The 15,929-nt window shown below is 35.3% G+C and overlaps 2 protein-coding genes across 2 annotated transcripts; both read right to left on the bottom strand.

Annotated features, from left to right (window-relative positions):
• Positions 1-274: 274 nt before the first annotated feature.
• LOC120265969 (BRCT domain-containing protein At4g02110) lies at positions 275-8,677 on the bottom strand. The gene is given in 12 exon segments (XM_039273913.1): positions 275-516; positions 597-1,193; positions 1,365-1,581; positions 1,746-3,585; positions 3,587-4,020; positions 6,185-6,229; positions 6,335-6,401; positions 6,556-6,640; positions 6,904-7,005; positions 8,149-8,253; positions 8,338-8,427; positions 8,507-8,677. Coding segments are annotated over 11 exon segments (3,663 nt in total). The 5' UTR covers positions 8,594-8,677; the 3' UTR covers positions 275-516; positions 597-602.
• Positions 8,678-10,178: 1,501 nt separating this feature from the next.
• LOC120264728 (phospholipase A1 PLIP2, chloroplastic-like) lies at positions 10,179-13,288 on the bottom strand. Its single transcript, XM_039272549.1, has 5 exons — positions 12,815-13,288; positions 11,918-12,385; positions 11,775-11,834; positions 10,941-11,357; positions 10,179-10,847 (listed from the first exon to the last, which is right to left on the bottom strand). The coding sequence occupies exons 1-5, from the start codon at positions 13,286-13,288 to the stop codon at positions 10,293-10,295; spliced, it is 1,974 nt and encodes a 657-aa protein (XP_039128483.1). The 3' UTR covers positions 10,179-10,292.
• Positions 13,289-15,929: the final 2,641 nt, after the last annotated feature.

Here is a 15,929-nt window from a genome sequence, read left to right as displayed (position 1 = left end):
GTTAAATACAAAAACCATCACGCATGCACTTTAGCCCAAAGTGATATAAAACACAAGCCTGCTATTTATTGTGTATGTACTGAAAGAAGGAGAGCCTTTCAAGTCAAAGTACTGTGAACTTGGTTCACATGGACACTGGGAATTTCATGGTGAAAACAAAGAATCAAACACAAACAACACTACAGTCAAAACTATTTTGACTTGTGTAGCCAGATGTCGTTGACTAATATGCAAGGGATATCTTGTCAAATAAAATGGTTCTGCTATCAAATCCTGAACATGGGCCATGAATAGCTTTCCCCACGTTGAAAGAGAACCACATGTAGTACAAAAGTTGTAAAGAGAGTCTGGCCATGGCAATGTTCAATATGGTACTGAAGACATTGAAAACATGAGAAGAAACTGATGAAAAACCTGATTAGGCTGCATGCGAGTTTCTTGATATCCTCAAACTCAAGCTGAGCTTTATGGTAGTTTTCGGTGAATAATAATGTACAATGTTATAGCAGCAAGGCCCTGCATGCATTTGAGTATTATGCAATTGCTGGAGTATAGATCAAATTTATTAAAATATTAATGAAGACCGTATTCATAACCTGTAATCACTTGGCTTTTGATGATGAACTCTTTTTGACTCTTTTATTCTTCACTGTGACATTGGAGGTTCCTCGATTACTACACTTGGGACAGAACCAATCTTCCTCTGGAATAGCATTGAGGGGAGGGTCACAACAATCAATATGAGTACCAATACCACATCCTACAGTACCATTCTCATCTCCACAAATTAACATCACCTCTGCCCGGTCTTGCAACCCACACACCGTGCAACACAAATCATCAATGTCAATGTCAATGTCACCACTGTTTTCGTCCGGAGATGGTGAAGTTTCAGTAACAATTTCTTCAGAAAGCCTCAATAGATTTGCAACGGATTTCTCGGCCCATGCATGAGTTTTATATAGCACATGCCTTTCGAGAGAGTACCCTGGTTTGCATACGTATTCGACTAAGTAATCTGCCACTACACATGGAACCTCATGCCGCAAGATCTCTTGGACCCAAATATCAGTGTTTGGCATGCTTGGACTTACAACGGCATAATCAACACCAGAATTAAGAAAGCGAGTGTATGGAGGGGAGGTTGCCAGTATAATTCCGTCACCAGCTTTCACTACTCGCTTTAATGTATCCTGGATTAATGTAACAAAATAATGTGGACTATAAGGAATGATAATAAGACCTGAAAAACAATGAGCATTTTCCATGAATTGATTGCTAAGAGTACTAGAAAACAAATAAAAAAAGTTACATGTATGCATGTTTGTAAAATAGGATTAAGTAAAGGATACTTCATTATTTACCAGAGTTGGGGCAATGCAGTCTCCATAAACAATGATGCGCATTCCATAAAAGGCACCATGACCAGTTTGTTCCCTCAATAGACGCCATTTTCGTGGAGCTTCCAAACTGATAGCCCCATCTTCAGTAAGGCCTTTCCTGTGCCACTCAAAGGATTCTTCATCCAGGAACTTCCCTGCCTCATTACTTGCTGTCAAGTAATCAGTCTTGAGAATCCATCTGCATTTGAGAGTAGTTGAGAGAAAATTTTCAGTGAGAAGAATCTAGAAATAATTGAAAAAAGAAAAATATATCCAGACGTTAAACCTTATAATGCAGCATACAATCTAGTTACAAATAAAATTAAATTGCAGCTGATACATGATTTATGAAATAATGTATACCTTCCAGATGCAGCAGCTGCAAAAAATTTTTCAGTTCTGCGAACAGGATCTGGAACAATAAAATGTGTAGCTTGGTAAGACCATTGATGAGAATCCCTACATAACCTCCCCTTTAGATGTCTAATCACTTTCTGAAACTCCTTCCTCTGAAGACGATGCCCACTCAATATGAAGCATGCTGGTGTAGGCTTCTCAATTTTTGCACATTTGGTTGATCTTAATGCATTTGTATTATCAATTCTAGTTCTCTGTGATGATTTTTTCTTGTTTTTGCCAAGCAATTTATGTTTGCAATTAATATTTTCGATTGGCTTGTTCTCCTTATCTGAGTCCATGGATATATCAGAAGAATTTGTATCTAAATCCATAGACTTGGTTCCAGAGATAGGTAGGTGCGCTCCTTCAGCCTCTCTGTTGGAACTCTCCATCCTATCCCTCGCTACATTATGAATGCTCCTTGCAGACACGGAATTATTTTCCACCTCAACTGCATCCTTATTTTCCACCTCAATTGCTTCCTCAATTATCTTATCATCTTCAGGGACCGGATTGGTACCATTCTGCTCATAAAAAATTTTCTTCCCAGCTTCTAGCCCATCTTCTGCATTGCCTGTCTTTTCAGATTGTTCTTCAGCCATTTCCTTCCCGATTCTGAGATCTTCTCTTAACCTTACAGCTTGTCCTGTTTTATCTGAAGATTGGTTTGAAATACAGATTCTCTTATAACTGCAGGAAGATTCAATATTATCTAAGCTTGTGCCATTTCTGTCATTCTTGCCACTCTTATTACTGAGTGTGCATCTATAACTCGATCTCTTTGGACCAACCTTTTTCATGCGTGATGCTGCTTTCGCATCATCTTTCTTGCATGTATCAACATTTTCCATACTTGGATGTGCTTCATCGTGGTTTACTTTCTGTGGTAACTCCATGTCCTTAATTTCATTGTTTGCTTCACTAATATTGGCATCTCCATTGTTCCCAAGCGGCTGTTCTTTTACAGAAATATTGTTTGTCATTCTTCCATCAATGACTAGTGTCCCTGTGCAGTTTGGTTGATCTGTTAAGTGGATATTGTTATCTCGGGACTGCAAGTTATCACCTACATGAGTCAAATCTGATGGGCCTTTTCCACCAGTGAGAGAAGCTGCAACACATGCACCTGCTTTTTCTCTAGTAGGCAGGTCATGCAGTTCGCTCATCCCAGCATCCAAAATCTTACTTGGCTCCAGTTTTGATGGTGAATTTGACAAATCACCACATGTAGCATCTTTATTATTTGTGATTTTGGCCTTTTCAAAAGGCTGTACACGTTTAAGAGATCTCTTCTGGAGGCTTAATATCTTAAAATTTGATGAATCCACAGTCTGGTGTTCCCCTGATTCAGTATGAGCAGCCTTTTCCAAAGAATTAGAAGCACCCAGCTCATAATGTATTCCTTCCCCCAAGGGAGCAGCATTCAGTTCAAACTGTACAGGACTTGCCAAGGGACCATGTATAGCACGATCTTCCAAACCCTGACATCCCCGATTCAGCAATTTAACCTCACAACTTGACAATGGAGACTGCCCCTCTTCGGTCATGGTGGTAACACCTGCAAATTTTAAATGAGGCTTAGATTCACCTGGCCCAAATTGTGGAACATTCGGGTGAACCATGAAGTTCTCTTCCAATATCCCTTGGGGTGATCCACATAAGTTACTCAGAGGTTCTGCTGAAACCAACTTCCTAGGAGTTGTTCTCCTCGAATAATTTAGCATGCTGCCTCTCTCTTTAGTTGCAGCAAGATTTGGAGAAATCCTTGTGTTTCTCTTTATTAAAAGGTAGTACTTCTCCCTCATTTTTCAAAACTGTATCACCTTGGATGGACACATCCTTGTTGCTTTGAGCATAGACCGTGACATGGCCACCAACTGCTTGTTCCATACCCGCATCATTCTTATGATCAAGATCTTCCACAATTTTGTTATTAAGGCAACTCTCACCAATTGATTTTTTATTACTGGACTCTTTGTGCAGAGTAGTAATAAATGACCTATCATTCATGAGAAGATCTTGAGAATTAGGTGACTGCTTATCCACTATAGCATTTTGATTTCTGTCCAGTTCATCCTTGGTTGGAATAGACACATCCAAACTGGTAGAGATTGGCACACCACCTTGTAAGTTAGTAGACCCCGTGCTGCTTTTCTTCCGCATTGCACCCCTACCTCCATCCTCAGATTCTTCTTCTGTATCCATAGCCTGAGCCTCCAGAATCTCCAACTCCCAGCCACTGTTTAATTGAAGACACCGCAAAAACTCAGATAGACTTAACTATATAAGACATGGAGATATGCAACACAAGAATGATTTGCTGGGGTGTTTGTAAAAATGAAGCAATAAACGGATCACAGTAGCAAATTATAGAATCCTCCAGCTTAACTGTCTGATGAATACAGAGTTGTGCAGTTAGCATAATCAGTAATACTAGGGCTGTAAACGAGCCGAGCCGAGTATCACCATGCTCGAGTATAGTATTCGAAGGCTCGAGCTCGTTCGAGTTATTTTTTTTGTGCTCGAGCTCGGCTCGCTGAAAAGCTCAAGCTCGGCTCGTTTAAGCTCGATTAGCTTGTATACATAAATATTTTTATATTTTTATATAGTTTATATAATTATGTATTTTTGTAATTTATATAAATAATTTAATATTATATATATAAAAGCTCGTTTAAGCTCGCGAGCCTCACGAACTAAGTATTTTTGGGCTCGAGCTCGGCTCGGCTCATGAAAAATCGAATCGAATTCGAGCATTGACCAAGCCGATCTCGAGTAGCTCACGAGTAGCTTGGCTCATTTACACCCCTAATACACAAATTATTACTCAATATATCATAAAAAGCAGAATCATACTAGCCAGCTTATCACAATAAGCAACCAGAGACCTGGAACTGGCTATCACTTCATTTCCGAAGGACAAAATGCAGCAAAGATCCAATAGTGGCAATGAATTATAATATCATTCAGCTGAAAAAAATGATGGATATGGAGTAATTTAGTTAGCATATCCAGCAATACACAAAATATTGTTCAATGCAGTGCAGACAGCATAGAACCAAACCTATTACATTCAGCAACCAGGGAATCAGAACAGCCTATCCCTCCATTTCCTAAGCAGAAAATGCTGGAAGGAACCTACCAAATATGCTAAAAGAATAGCGTGCACAAGAAAATTTTTGGCAGTCTTAATTTAGAGGAAGGAGAGATCAATGATGCTCCCTTAACAGTACAGTGTCATTGCTGGATTGTATGCGACACAGGTTGATAGAATCAGAAAAACTTAAAAGGATCCTTACCTATGGCTAGAAAAGCAAACAACTCAGGTGCTGCCCATAAAGATTTCCTGAATCAAACGTGGATGACAAGAAAAAGGAAGCCCATAAAAATAGGGTAAATTCCAAACACTCACTCATTCTTATTGATAATATATCCACACCTCAAGGACAGGCAATGTTAGGCATGTTTAGGAAATTACAGGAAAGAATCTACATAATTTAGTTAACATAACATGGAAACCCAGAGTCAACATAATTTACAAAGAATTATCATGGAAAACCCCTGATTAAAAAGCATGACAAGCAGAGAAAAAGGTCACCTAAGTCATGCTGGAAGAGAGAGCGAGAGAATGCAAGACAGAACTGGCCCAAAGAGTGATATGAGGCTGAGAACAAAAGAATGCTCAAACTAGTTTGGTGCCTGACAAAATACACTACATGGAAGGAAGAAGAAAATGGTAAAGTGCAGGAGATTGCTAGTGGTGGTCCTTCTACAATCTACTGTCAGCATAACAATTATGTTGAAACCTTGTTTCGCATCCCTGACAAAGTATACAATGTGATAGAATAGGGAAAATAGCTGACAGTAGAGGATATTTACTTGTCAATAGACCAGTCTTAAACTCTAAACAGAGGGCGCAACCCCAAATGTAACAAATGTACATAATCCATAAAGACAAAACTTGAACCTCTTAATCAGAAATGAAAAAAAAAAAAAATTAAAAATAAAAATAAAAACAATCATTGCATAACCTCCAAACTGTAGTTTGAATGTGAATTTTCAGTATGATGAAGTGACGAGTGATTAGTTTTCTTTGAGTGCAGGGTGGAAGCATGTTTATGCAGTCTTATCAACCAATAAACTCTTTATTTAAAAAGCTGGTGCTAAGAATTGAAAGGCTAAAGTCCAAATGTCAAAACGCATCATCATTGTCTACAAACTCTACTTTTGTGATGCAAAGCCATTGGATCTACACTGAATTATTATTAACGATTTTTTAAGAGAAGAGAAGAAAAAGGCAAACTATGAAAAGTTCATTAAATGCATAATAGAGAAATAATAGTTCAAAACAGATTTAAAATGAAAGAAACTTTGTTCAATAAAGCTGAATTGGAGCAACTAACCTTTTTGAATAGCCATCTATTGGAAGAATTTCCCATGCTCTCAAACTGTAAATGACCAAAGGATGCAGTAATACTAATTTATGAATTTCATGGGTAACAAGTTTATAATATCCTTAAAAAAAGAAAAAAAAGATTAAGATGTTCATTTACCAGTCTTCTAGCCAGCGATGATTGACCAGTTTAATGCCCACCTTTTTGGCGAGTTCAAATTTCTCACCTGAAAAAAATGTAAACCCCAGCATTAATGCAGCGATTAATATTATCAGAAAAAAGTTTAGCTTGTGCCCGCCAAAACGAGCCATCTAACTTTTGTAACGTATAAATCTACTAATTGCCAAAGTGACTTGTTAATTAACAACAATTTAACATACCCTCAAACTTGTAGCAAATAAGATGAGTGACCTGGTTTGCGATCAAAGGTTTGGAAAAACGTGCCCCCATTAAAGACACCAATTTCTGTAAATTAAGCAACACAACAATCGACAGTGATATACAATTAATGTTCATAAGAGAATACACTATATCTCAAAATCAAAAGAAGAAAGGCTTTATTTTATTCAATTGTTGGTTGCCTTTCAACTGGTAGGTTGTCATTTAGTGCATGTGCATTATCTAAGTTTGAATTAAGCCATGACAAGAAATACATCCTTGTTTGTTGAAATTATACTTGCTAGCATTTTTTTAATTACTAATGTTCAGAATATGTTTGAAAAAAGTACCATTATATCATCACGATCTTGCCTTTGGTACCCAGTCAAGCAGATGGTCAAAGACTCACTTCCTGGAATTCCATTCAAATCTTTCACAGGCTTGTACAATACCTACAAAAAGATCAACATAAAGCACAAAGACCAAAAACATGTACAAAAATTAAATAAAAATTAAATAAAACACTGTGCAGAATGCAGTAACAAAATTATCACCACCACACACTATAACTTCTATTTCATACAAGGAACAATAACTTGATTAAGATTATACAATAAAACACAACAATCATGTGAATCATCCAAACATAATATATATTAAAAGGATCCCTGACAAAGAGAGTTAACTAATATTTGGCATTGTGATATCATATAGAAGTGCACTTCCATAAGTTAACAGAAAATAAAATAAAATGCAATAAACACTTTTCTGAACTTGTAGAGAGCTATAATGCTCATGTAAACAACATAAGAGATTTCAGGAATGATTGTACTAAATCCAAACCTGCAGTTTCAAAGAATGTCAAAGGCATTAAGCTATACAACATACTGTTAGCTGTCAAACTAATGCAACTATGGATTGTTTCACATCTAATAACATTACTTGATAGTAAAAACAACAATTAAGTCTATAAATGAATATAATAGCCTTACAATTAACACTAAATATATCACACCTATTAACATTATATAATAGCTTCTAAAAGTGCATTCCCCCAAGCAAAATATGTCTCCTCTCACCATCCCCAGTTACAGAAAACACTCCTCTAGGCCGATAAGGGTTCATGAGACCCATTTACTAAATTCAAACCCACAATTTCAAAGAACCTCAAAGACATTAAACAATATAACATACAATCACATTAACGAAACAATAGATCATACAACCTAATTAGCATCACGTAATAGCAATAACAACAATCAAGTCTATAAATAATTTAATAGTCTTAAGACCCATCTTGATGAATGTAGTTAGAAACACACCACAAATACACAATTTTCACAGTCGCACTGCCCTTGTTACCGTCAGTCAATGTTCCAAAGTCCAAGCAATTGTCACATTGAACAATATAACAAGCTATTATCAATCAAATTAATGAAACAACAGATTATATCACACCTGATTAGCATTACCCAATAGCAATAGCAGTAACAACAACCAAGTCTATAAACAAATCTTGTAGCCTTAAGACCAACAAAGATGAAATGTAATTGAGAATGCACAACAAATACAATAATTTCCATAGAAAAACTAACCCTGTTAGGATCAGCCAATGTTCCAAAATCAATGCAATCATCAACCCACAGCTCAGAGACAAGCGTTATCCCATCTTTCCTCGCCGCAATACAAACAGGATCATCCTTTCAAATCCAAACACAATAATTTCACAACCAAAATATCAAAAAATCACAAAAAGAAAATTATTCATAGTGGAGAAAACCTACAGAAACTCGACCAGAAACAATCACATGAGTGCAATTCGAATCATATCGACCGACATCAACGCCGCCCCTCCGAACAATCTCCGAACGGTACTGAAACAACAGGAAACTCATGAAAAACAAACAGATCAAATGGAAACAAATCTGAAACACCGATTGAGTTCCGGACTACCTGAACTTCAGATACAGAATCGAAGCCGCAGAGGACAAAGCGAACTCCGGCAAAGATCTTGTCGGAGCCTTGACCGGCGGCGAGCATGGAGGACACTCCGGTGATGAAGCCCTAGGGATCAGGGAGAGCGATTTGGGGACGGAGATCGAGTTCAACAGCGAGGGTTTCTTATCGGAGAAGGAGAAGCAGTGAATGAGAGGGAAAAATAAATATTTATATATATATATATATATTTTTTCTTTTTTTTATAGAAATTTTAAGTGATTCAAAATATTTTATTTGGGTTTTGGCGGGAGGGAAAAATCGAGAAGGCGCGTGCACGTGCACCGACACGTGTATGGAGTGAACACGTGACACGCGTTCAGCTTCGTCTCTCTCGCATTAAGATTCGTGTGCTGCGGTTGATTTTCTTGAGCTGCCTCGAGATAATCAACTTTTTTTTAAAAAAAAATATTTATTTAAAATAAATTTGAAAATAATAGAAAAGTGATGATATTTTTATTTCCCGCTAAAATAAAAAATTATCCTATGTATTTTTTATTTGTATTTTGTAAACTATATAATTCTTTTAAATATGTAACTATATATAAATATAATGAGAATTCGTCAACTATAAGGCTGATAAAAAATCATGAGAGAGATACAAACACAAACGTTACATCTACAATAACAAAAACAATGGTGAAAATCTTATACGTGCTCCGAAATGTTTTTGAGAAAGGAGATAAACGCATTTGAGCAGGGACGAACAGCGTGAGGGGCCAGCCTATCCACGGCAAACGTGTCCCTCATCTGCTGCGAGATGAGAATCAGCTGAGAGACGTTCGGCGATTCGAGGCAGAACAGCCCTCACGTGAGAGCCCACGATGTCAATAGACAAAAAGTTCGTTGGCTCCCAAATGTGTGGTTGAAGTATGATTGTATCTGCATCTTGTTTTTTGCATTGTTCTTGTTTTTTGCATTGTTCACTGAATTGTTGATGTTACTATCTCGGAACACTGTGCATAGCAACTGTTTACAAAAATAAGAGATTTTGATTACCATTGGATTTGAATCTGATAGATAAAATTTAACCATTGGATTTGAATCTGATATATATATATATATATGCATGGATAGATAAAACATGGCAAAAGCGTGGCAAAAGTGTGAGTCATGGGATAGGCTCCAATAAATAGAGCCAAATAAAATTGGGACCATAACACTGGCCAAAAGGAAACAAAGAACATGTTATTTGAGAAAACCAGGAATGGGACATAGAGATTCAGATACATGGGCATGATAAAAATCACTAATAAAATTAAAAAAAAAAAAATCTCTAAAAGAAATGTATTAATCCAAGAAGACGTGTCTCATCGTCCGAGAAAATAGAAATCGTTGAATATAATTTTGTCGGCATATTAACGACATTGTTCAATGTCGACCAAAACAAGTCAGATTTGCCGGTGAAATATCCGTGTTCATGTATACCATTTCCAATCAATGGCCTTGTCCAAGATGTCAGCTAAAAATTAAGGAATTTCAAAGAAATTTGGTTTAAAAAAAATTTCCACAGGGAATGTTTACAGATAAGAACTGATGTGATGAATGTTCTTCAATGAAGCACAACACAAGAGGCTGTAGATTTGAATGTGAAAATTTCCATAAAGATAAATGAATTTTTATTTCACTGAACTTTGTTGACAATGTGTTTGTTTTTGTACATTTTATACCATAAATACACTTTGAGACACAGATCTTTTCAATTCAGATCAATGAATAAAGAATGATAACTGAAATCATACAGTTAAACCAAGTGATTGGTAACCGAAAGAACGGCGAGCAACCTCTTTGCCGGGAGCAAGAGCAGGGTAAACAAGTGCAAACTCTGAGAAGCGACCAGCCCTCCGAAACACTTCACTGCAAGGTGCCCTCCATAGAGCAAACCGAAGAAATTAAGATGATTCTGTGGATTTAAATTGTTCGATTTAGCTGCAACATGGCCGGGCATGACATTAGGTTGCCTGCTCGGAAAAACAACCAGAGGCCACCATACATTACGTCGTTGTTCTTTCCTTGTTAAACTATTCATACATTCCAAGTACGAAACCACATCATGGTCCCTATAGACTGTGCCTTGAGAACCATAGGCACCGAGGTCGATGAGGATCTCCAAAGGGTGAGGAGAATTAAGGAATGCAAGTTGTGCAGAGCGTAACAGTCTCTCTGAATCATCGTTATCAGAAAAAGCATGTCCTAAAAGGTAGAGGCCACTGCCTTCTGGAAGTAGGTGATGGTGTGGTGAGAAGTCATGTTCCGGTTGTAGGATTAAAAGTTTCCCCATTGGAGCATATAATAGTTTCTGTCAAGAAGACACCAGAACCCATACTTTAGAACCAATTTTATCAAGTTTCAAAATATCAAAATCAGTAATTTAAAAAGAAAAGGTCTTTACCTGATTATCAAGACAGGGATGATCACGGAAGTTTGCATTAACAGCCTTGAGAAACTGAGCGACATGATCCGGGTAGTGACAAGAGAAGGCTCGAGGAACAATATCTCTGTGCATGGTGATTGCTTGGACATGCGTTTGAGGCAATCCTAGCTTTCGAAGCAAGTAGTCACCTCCGCACATGATGCATGGCGCACCAAATGTTATGACAGGCAATAGGGAAGAGGCCGACACTTCTCCACGAATTAGCAACATGAGATTTATAAGAAGAGAGAGACTCCCGCCAAGAGAATGACCGGTGAAGCGGAAAGTAGCAGACTTGCCGCGGGATTTAAGGTGAGCTCGGACTTCTGGCAGCATTTGTTCGTATATCCCCTTGGCAGCCTCATAGATGCCCCTGTGCACACGCACATCCAAACCCTAGACCGGAAGATCACTATGTTGTTAGATTATGAACAAATGAACATACGGCCAGTGATAGAACAACAAAAAAGGAGACAACGCAAATCAATAACACATAATTATCAGGTTGTATAATGTATTTGTTGATTTAGCACAAAAAACTTTAGGATGTAAAGATCAACAATGTCGTAAAGATAGACACCACCAAATAGAAAAAGGAAAAGACACGCAAATGGATAATGTAGCATCTTGAACAACTCAAGGTATGTTTCTATTAGGAATAAGAAAATGACAGTTGCATTTGGTTTACGACATCTTTCACATAATTGCATATTATCTTACAATCCCAATTGGCCAAATCCATTGCACAATAGGCAAAATCAAAGAAGAAGAAAGCTAACAAACAAACCACATGCATCTTCTAATAAATATTACCTCAAATTGAATTGGCTCAAATAGCAGATTTGTTACCCAAGAAGATAGTGACTCCGAGCCCTGAATAGCAAACATTATTTATTCAGTAATCAATGTAAAAAAATTTTTGAAAAATCAAGGAGATGGAAGAACCAGGATCTAACCTGAATCACAAAATATCTTGTATCACTTGCATCATCATCACATACAAACCATTCACATGGTGAAGATTGTGGCTTATTTAGGTTCTCTGCAACAGCTTGTCTCATCTCCTCCTTCCCGGAGACCATGGCAGTGACTGAACTTGCTGTTGCAACAAAGGATGCAACTTCCATACTCGTACTTGTTTCAGATGAATCATTCCCATTCTTTGGAATCCCAACAGGAATAAATCCCCTTATCTGCTCAAGCAGAGAAGATGCTGCAGAAGCTGCAACTTGATAAAGGTCACCCGTCCTTATTTCATAATCATTTCCTTTATGTTCCTCATCCTCCTTGAATCTATTATTGTCAACATCTGGTTCTACATCTTGAGCAGAATTCTTCTCCATCTCGGCATTCAAAGATTTTGCCTTTTTATCCAGTGACGAGGTGATGAATTGCAATCCACGGCAGCTAAGGAGATTTTTAGACTGAAAAGGACAACACCGAAAGAAAGCACATTTTAAAAAACAAATTTTCTATTCTTAGAAGTCTAATCTTCTCATCAGAATTGAATGATCAAACAAATTCAACCTCCTAAGCATGTGTAAAACATGTATCAGAGCAAGACAGAGCACATGAATTCTTCAGAACTTTACAAAATAAGAGAATTAATCATGTCCTACTTGATATAAGATCTCAACATCCATCAATTCATTGATCTCAAAGAAAAAAAAAAGGGAGTTAGATTCCCACCGAAAGAAAAATCACACAAACAATTTCAATGAAACAAACCCAAAAACAAAAAGATCAATCTCTTCTAAAAAGCACATCTTTTTCCCAACAAATAAATAAACTGAAAACTTAAAATTAAAAGGGGGAAAAAAACACCCTAAAGAAGGGAATAATCAAGCACACACCTTGATTTTGGCAATGTCGTATGCCAAGCTACCCAAATAAGACATTTTCTCAAACATCTGAGCTTCCTTCTGAGAAACCCTCGTCAAAAGCTTGGAAAAAGAATCTCTACCAAATTCCATCCTCTTCACCTTCTCCTTCTTTTCATCCACATCACAGCTGTCATCCTCCTCCTCAACCACACACCCAACACACAAATCCCCCATCTCCTCCTCCTCCTCCTCCTCCTCCTCCTTCTCCTCTTCCCTCCTCTCCGGCCACAAAGGCATCACCTTTAGTATATTCAAAGCCCTATTCTCATCCCTCCTGCCCACCACCGGCTCCGTCGCCTGAACCGTCTCCACCGCACTGGCGCCAGCGGCACGAAGCCCCAAACCCTTGCAAACATGCGCTGGCGCACCGGCCACATGCTGAGAACCCTTCGCCGGCGGTGCCACAGCCGACGGCACCACCCTAAGAAGCCTCAATCCCTCCATCACTCGTACGAAAAATCCCTCCTTTCTTCCAAAATCTCAGGAAAACTCGCTCTCGATCTTCTCTTCCACGAATCCAGGGACTTGTTTGTGATTCCGAGAAATTTCGGGGACGTAATACGAAATATATACAAATAGGAAAAAGTTCCTAAAGAGAGACGTGGGAAGGAGAAGAAGAAGAGTGCGATGTGTTTATATAGAAACGTTTGGGAAACGCGTTTCTTATTATGGATATGAGTGACACGTCACCATTAGATTTAGGTCAACTAAAATTGAGTTCCTTCTCTTTTCAAAATTCACTTATGTTCTTATTATTATTATTTAAATAAATTTATTTATTTTTTATTTTTTATTTTTTTATAAAATAATAAATCTTAATTTTAGTCTTGGATTAAATATATAATTTTTATAATTTTAATACTTTATTTGATAAATCTCTAATGAATCTGTAATTTCATGCTATTTTAAAAGTTTTTTTAAGGTATTTTTGTATTTTTTTTATCAAAAAAATTTGTATAGTATTTATGTAAATTTAAAATATTTTGTTATTTTTCTAATTGTGTGCATATCTCTTTATTGGAGTGTAAAATTGGGAAGAGATAATAACTAATTCAAAAATAAAGTAAAATAAATACAAATATAGATTATGATTGGTGATTAGAAGATGAGTAAATATTACACAATTTTTTTAAAATAAAAGGTATTTAAAATGTTTTTTCAAACAATTTGGTCAATATTTGTGTATTTTTTTTTATGTATTTATGTATTTAAAGTTTTAAACTATTGGTCCACATCATGATATGTCCCCCTTAAAAAAAAACACATTTATCACATTTGTTACTCCATAAATCCTCATCCTAAAAACACATTCAGTAATTCTCCACTTTCAACTTTCAACTGAAATTTAATTACTTTTTAAATCTAATATATTTGAATTTCAATTTTATCTTCTTAAATTCATATATTTATATTTTAAATTTCTATAAAGGGATTAATATGAGTTTGACATTTCAATTCAAAATTCAAATAAAAGGCCATATATATATATATATATATTAAAAATAAAAAAATAATAATTTTTTGTATTTTTTTGGACTTCGTGTTTGTTTGGACTTTTTTAATGAGCCTACGTGTGATGGAAAATGAGAAAATTTGAAAGGTCACTTTCCTTCACTAAAATGACTTTTTTTTTATGCGAACTTATAATTTTATAATTTGACATTAAAATTATTTTAATCCATAAAAATAATTGAAATATGAGAAAATCAGCGTTAAAAAAAAGGGAAAATAAAATCAATTCTTATTACTCTTCAGTTGTCAAGAAAAACTTCAAAATTTATCAAATCTCCACACCAATTTTTTTTTAAATTTTTTTATTAAAAAATTACATAACTCCCTCATCAACTTGCTCATCCCAAGCTGTGTTTGTCTTAGAGAAATAATACGTTTAATTACATAGCATTATTTTGAATATAATTAATTAAGCTAAACTTATCGGTATTGTTACATAAATTAAAAGAATTATGAGTTTGTGGAAATTTAATCTAAGTCCATGAAATTTGACTACTAATAAATGAATGAATAATTTTTGTTTGTTAATTAATTTCCCTCTTTGAAAAGTGAAGGGTTCCATCTGATTATTAATTTTTCACTTCATGCATGACAAAACTGAATTATAATATTATCATGCAATACTTAACTTTGAAAAACATCAATGTTATTTGACTTTGGCTTAAATTGTCACCTTTTTGTTTCAACAATGATTAAATAAAGTTTAAGTGTTTCACATTGCTTTTCTTATATTCTTTTAAAGGCGTTTGGTTGTGCAGTAATGCAAGACATTATCAGGGAATCTGATGTAATCTGTTCAGATCTGAGCGATTGGATCTTATAGCAGATGGTAATGTTGATGGTAATGTAAGATTACCATAGTGAAATATTACAAGTAAAGGTGGTAATCACATTACCACCAAAAAGCAGATGTCCATCCAGGATTACAAGTTGGTGGTAATCGAACATGTATTTTCCAATTATACCCCCACTCATTTAATCTAATTCCTTATTACACTCCCTAGTTTTTATTTTTCCTTTTATTATTTTTTTAATATTATAATTTAATTATTTATTTATCTAAATACTTTAAATTAAGATTTTCAAATTTTTATACGTAGGGATATTTTGATAAATACAAATATATTTTAAAAAAATTGTGAAAAAATTATCTTTTATATTATAATTTAATTATTTATTTATCTTAATACTTTAAATTAAGTTTTTCAAATTTTTATACGTAGGGGTATTTTGGTAAATGCAAAGGTATTTTAAAAAATTGTAAAAAAATAATTTTTGATATTATAATTTAATTATTTATTTATCTAAATACTTGAAATTAAGTTGTTCAAATTTTTATACATAGGGGTATTTTGGTAAATACAAAGGTATTTAAAAATTGTAAAAAACTAATTTTTGATATTATAATTTAAATTATTTATTTATTTAAATACTTTAAATTATATTTTTAAAAATTTTATACGTAGGGGTATTTTGATAAATACAAAGGTATTTTAAAAATTGTGAAAAAAATAATTTTTAATATTATAATTTAATTATTTATTTATCTAAATACTTTGAATTATATTTTTCA

Source organism: Dioscorea cayenensis, chromosome 7, assembly GCF_009730915.1.
Source record: "Dioscorea cayenensis subsp. rotundata cultivar TDr96_F1 chromosome 7, TDr96_F1_v2_PseudoChromosome.rev07_lg8_w22 25.fasta, whole genome shotgun sequence".
NCBI classification, from domain to species: domain Eukaryota; kingdom Viridiplantae; phylum Streptophyta; class Magnoliopsida; order Dioscoreales; family Dioscoreaceae; genus Dioscorea; species Dioscorea cayenensis.
The sequence above is the reverse complement of the archived record's forward strand: the minus strand, read 5'-3'. Positions and strand labels throughout refer to the sequence as shown.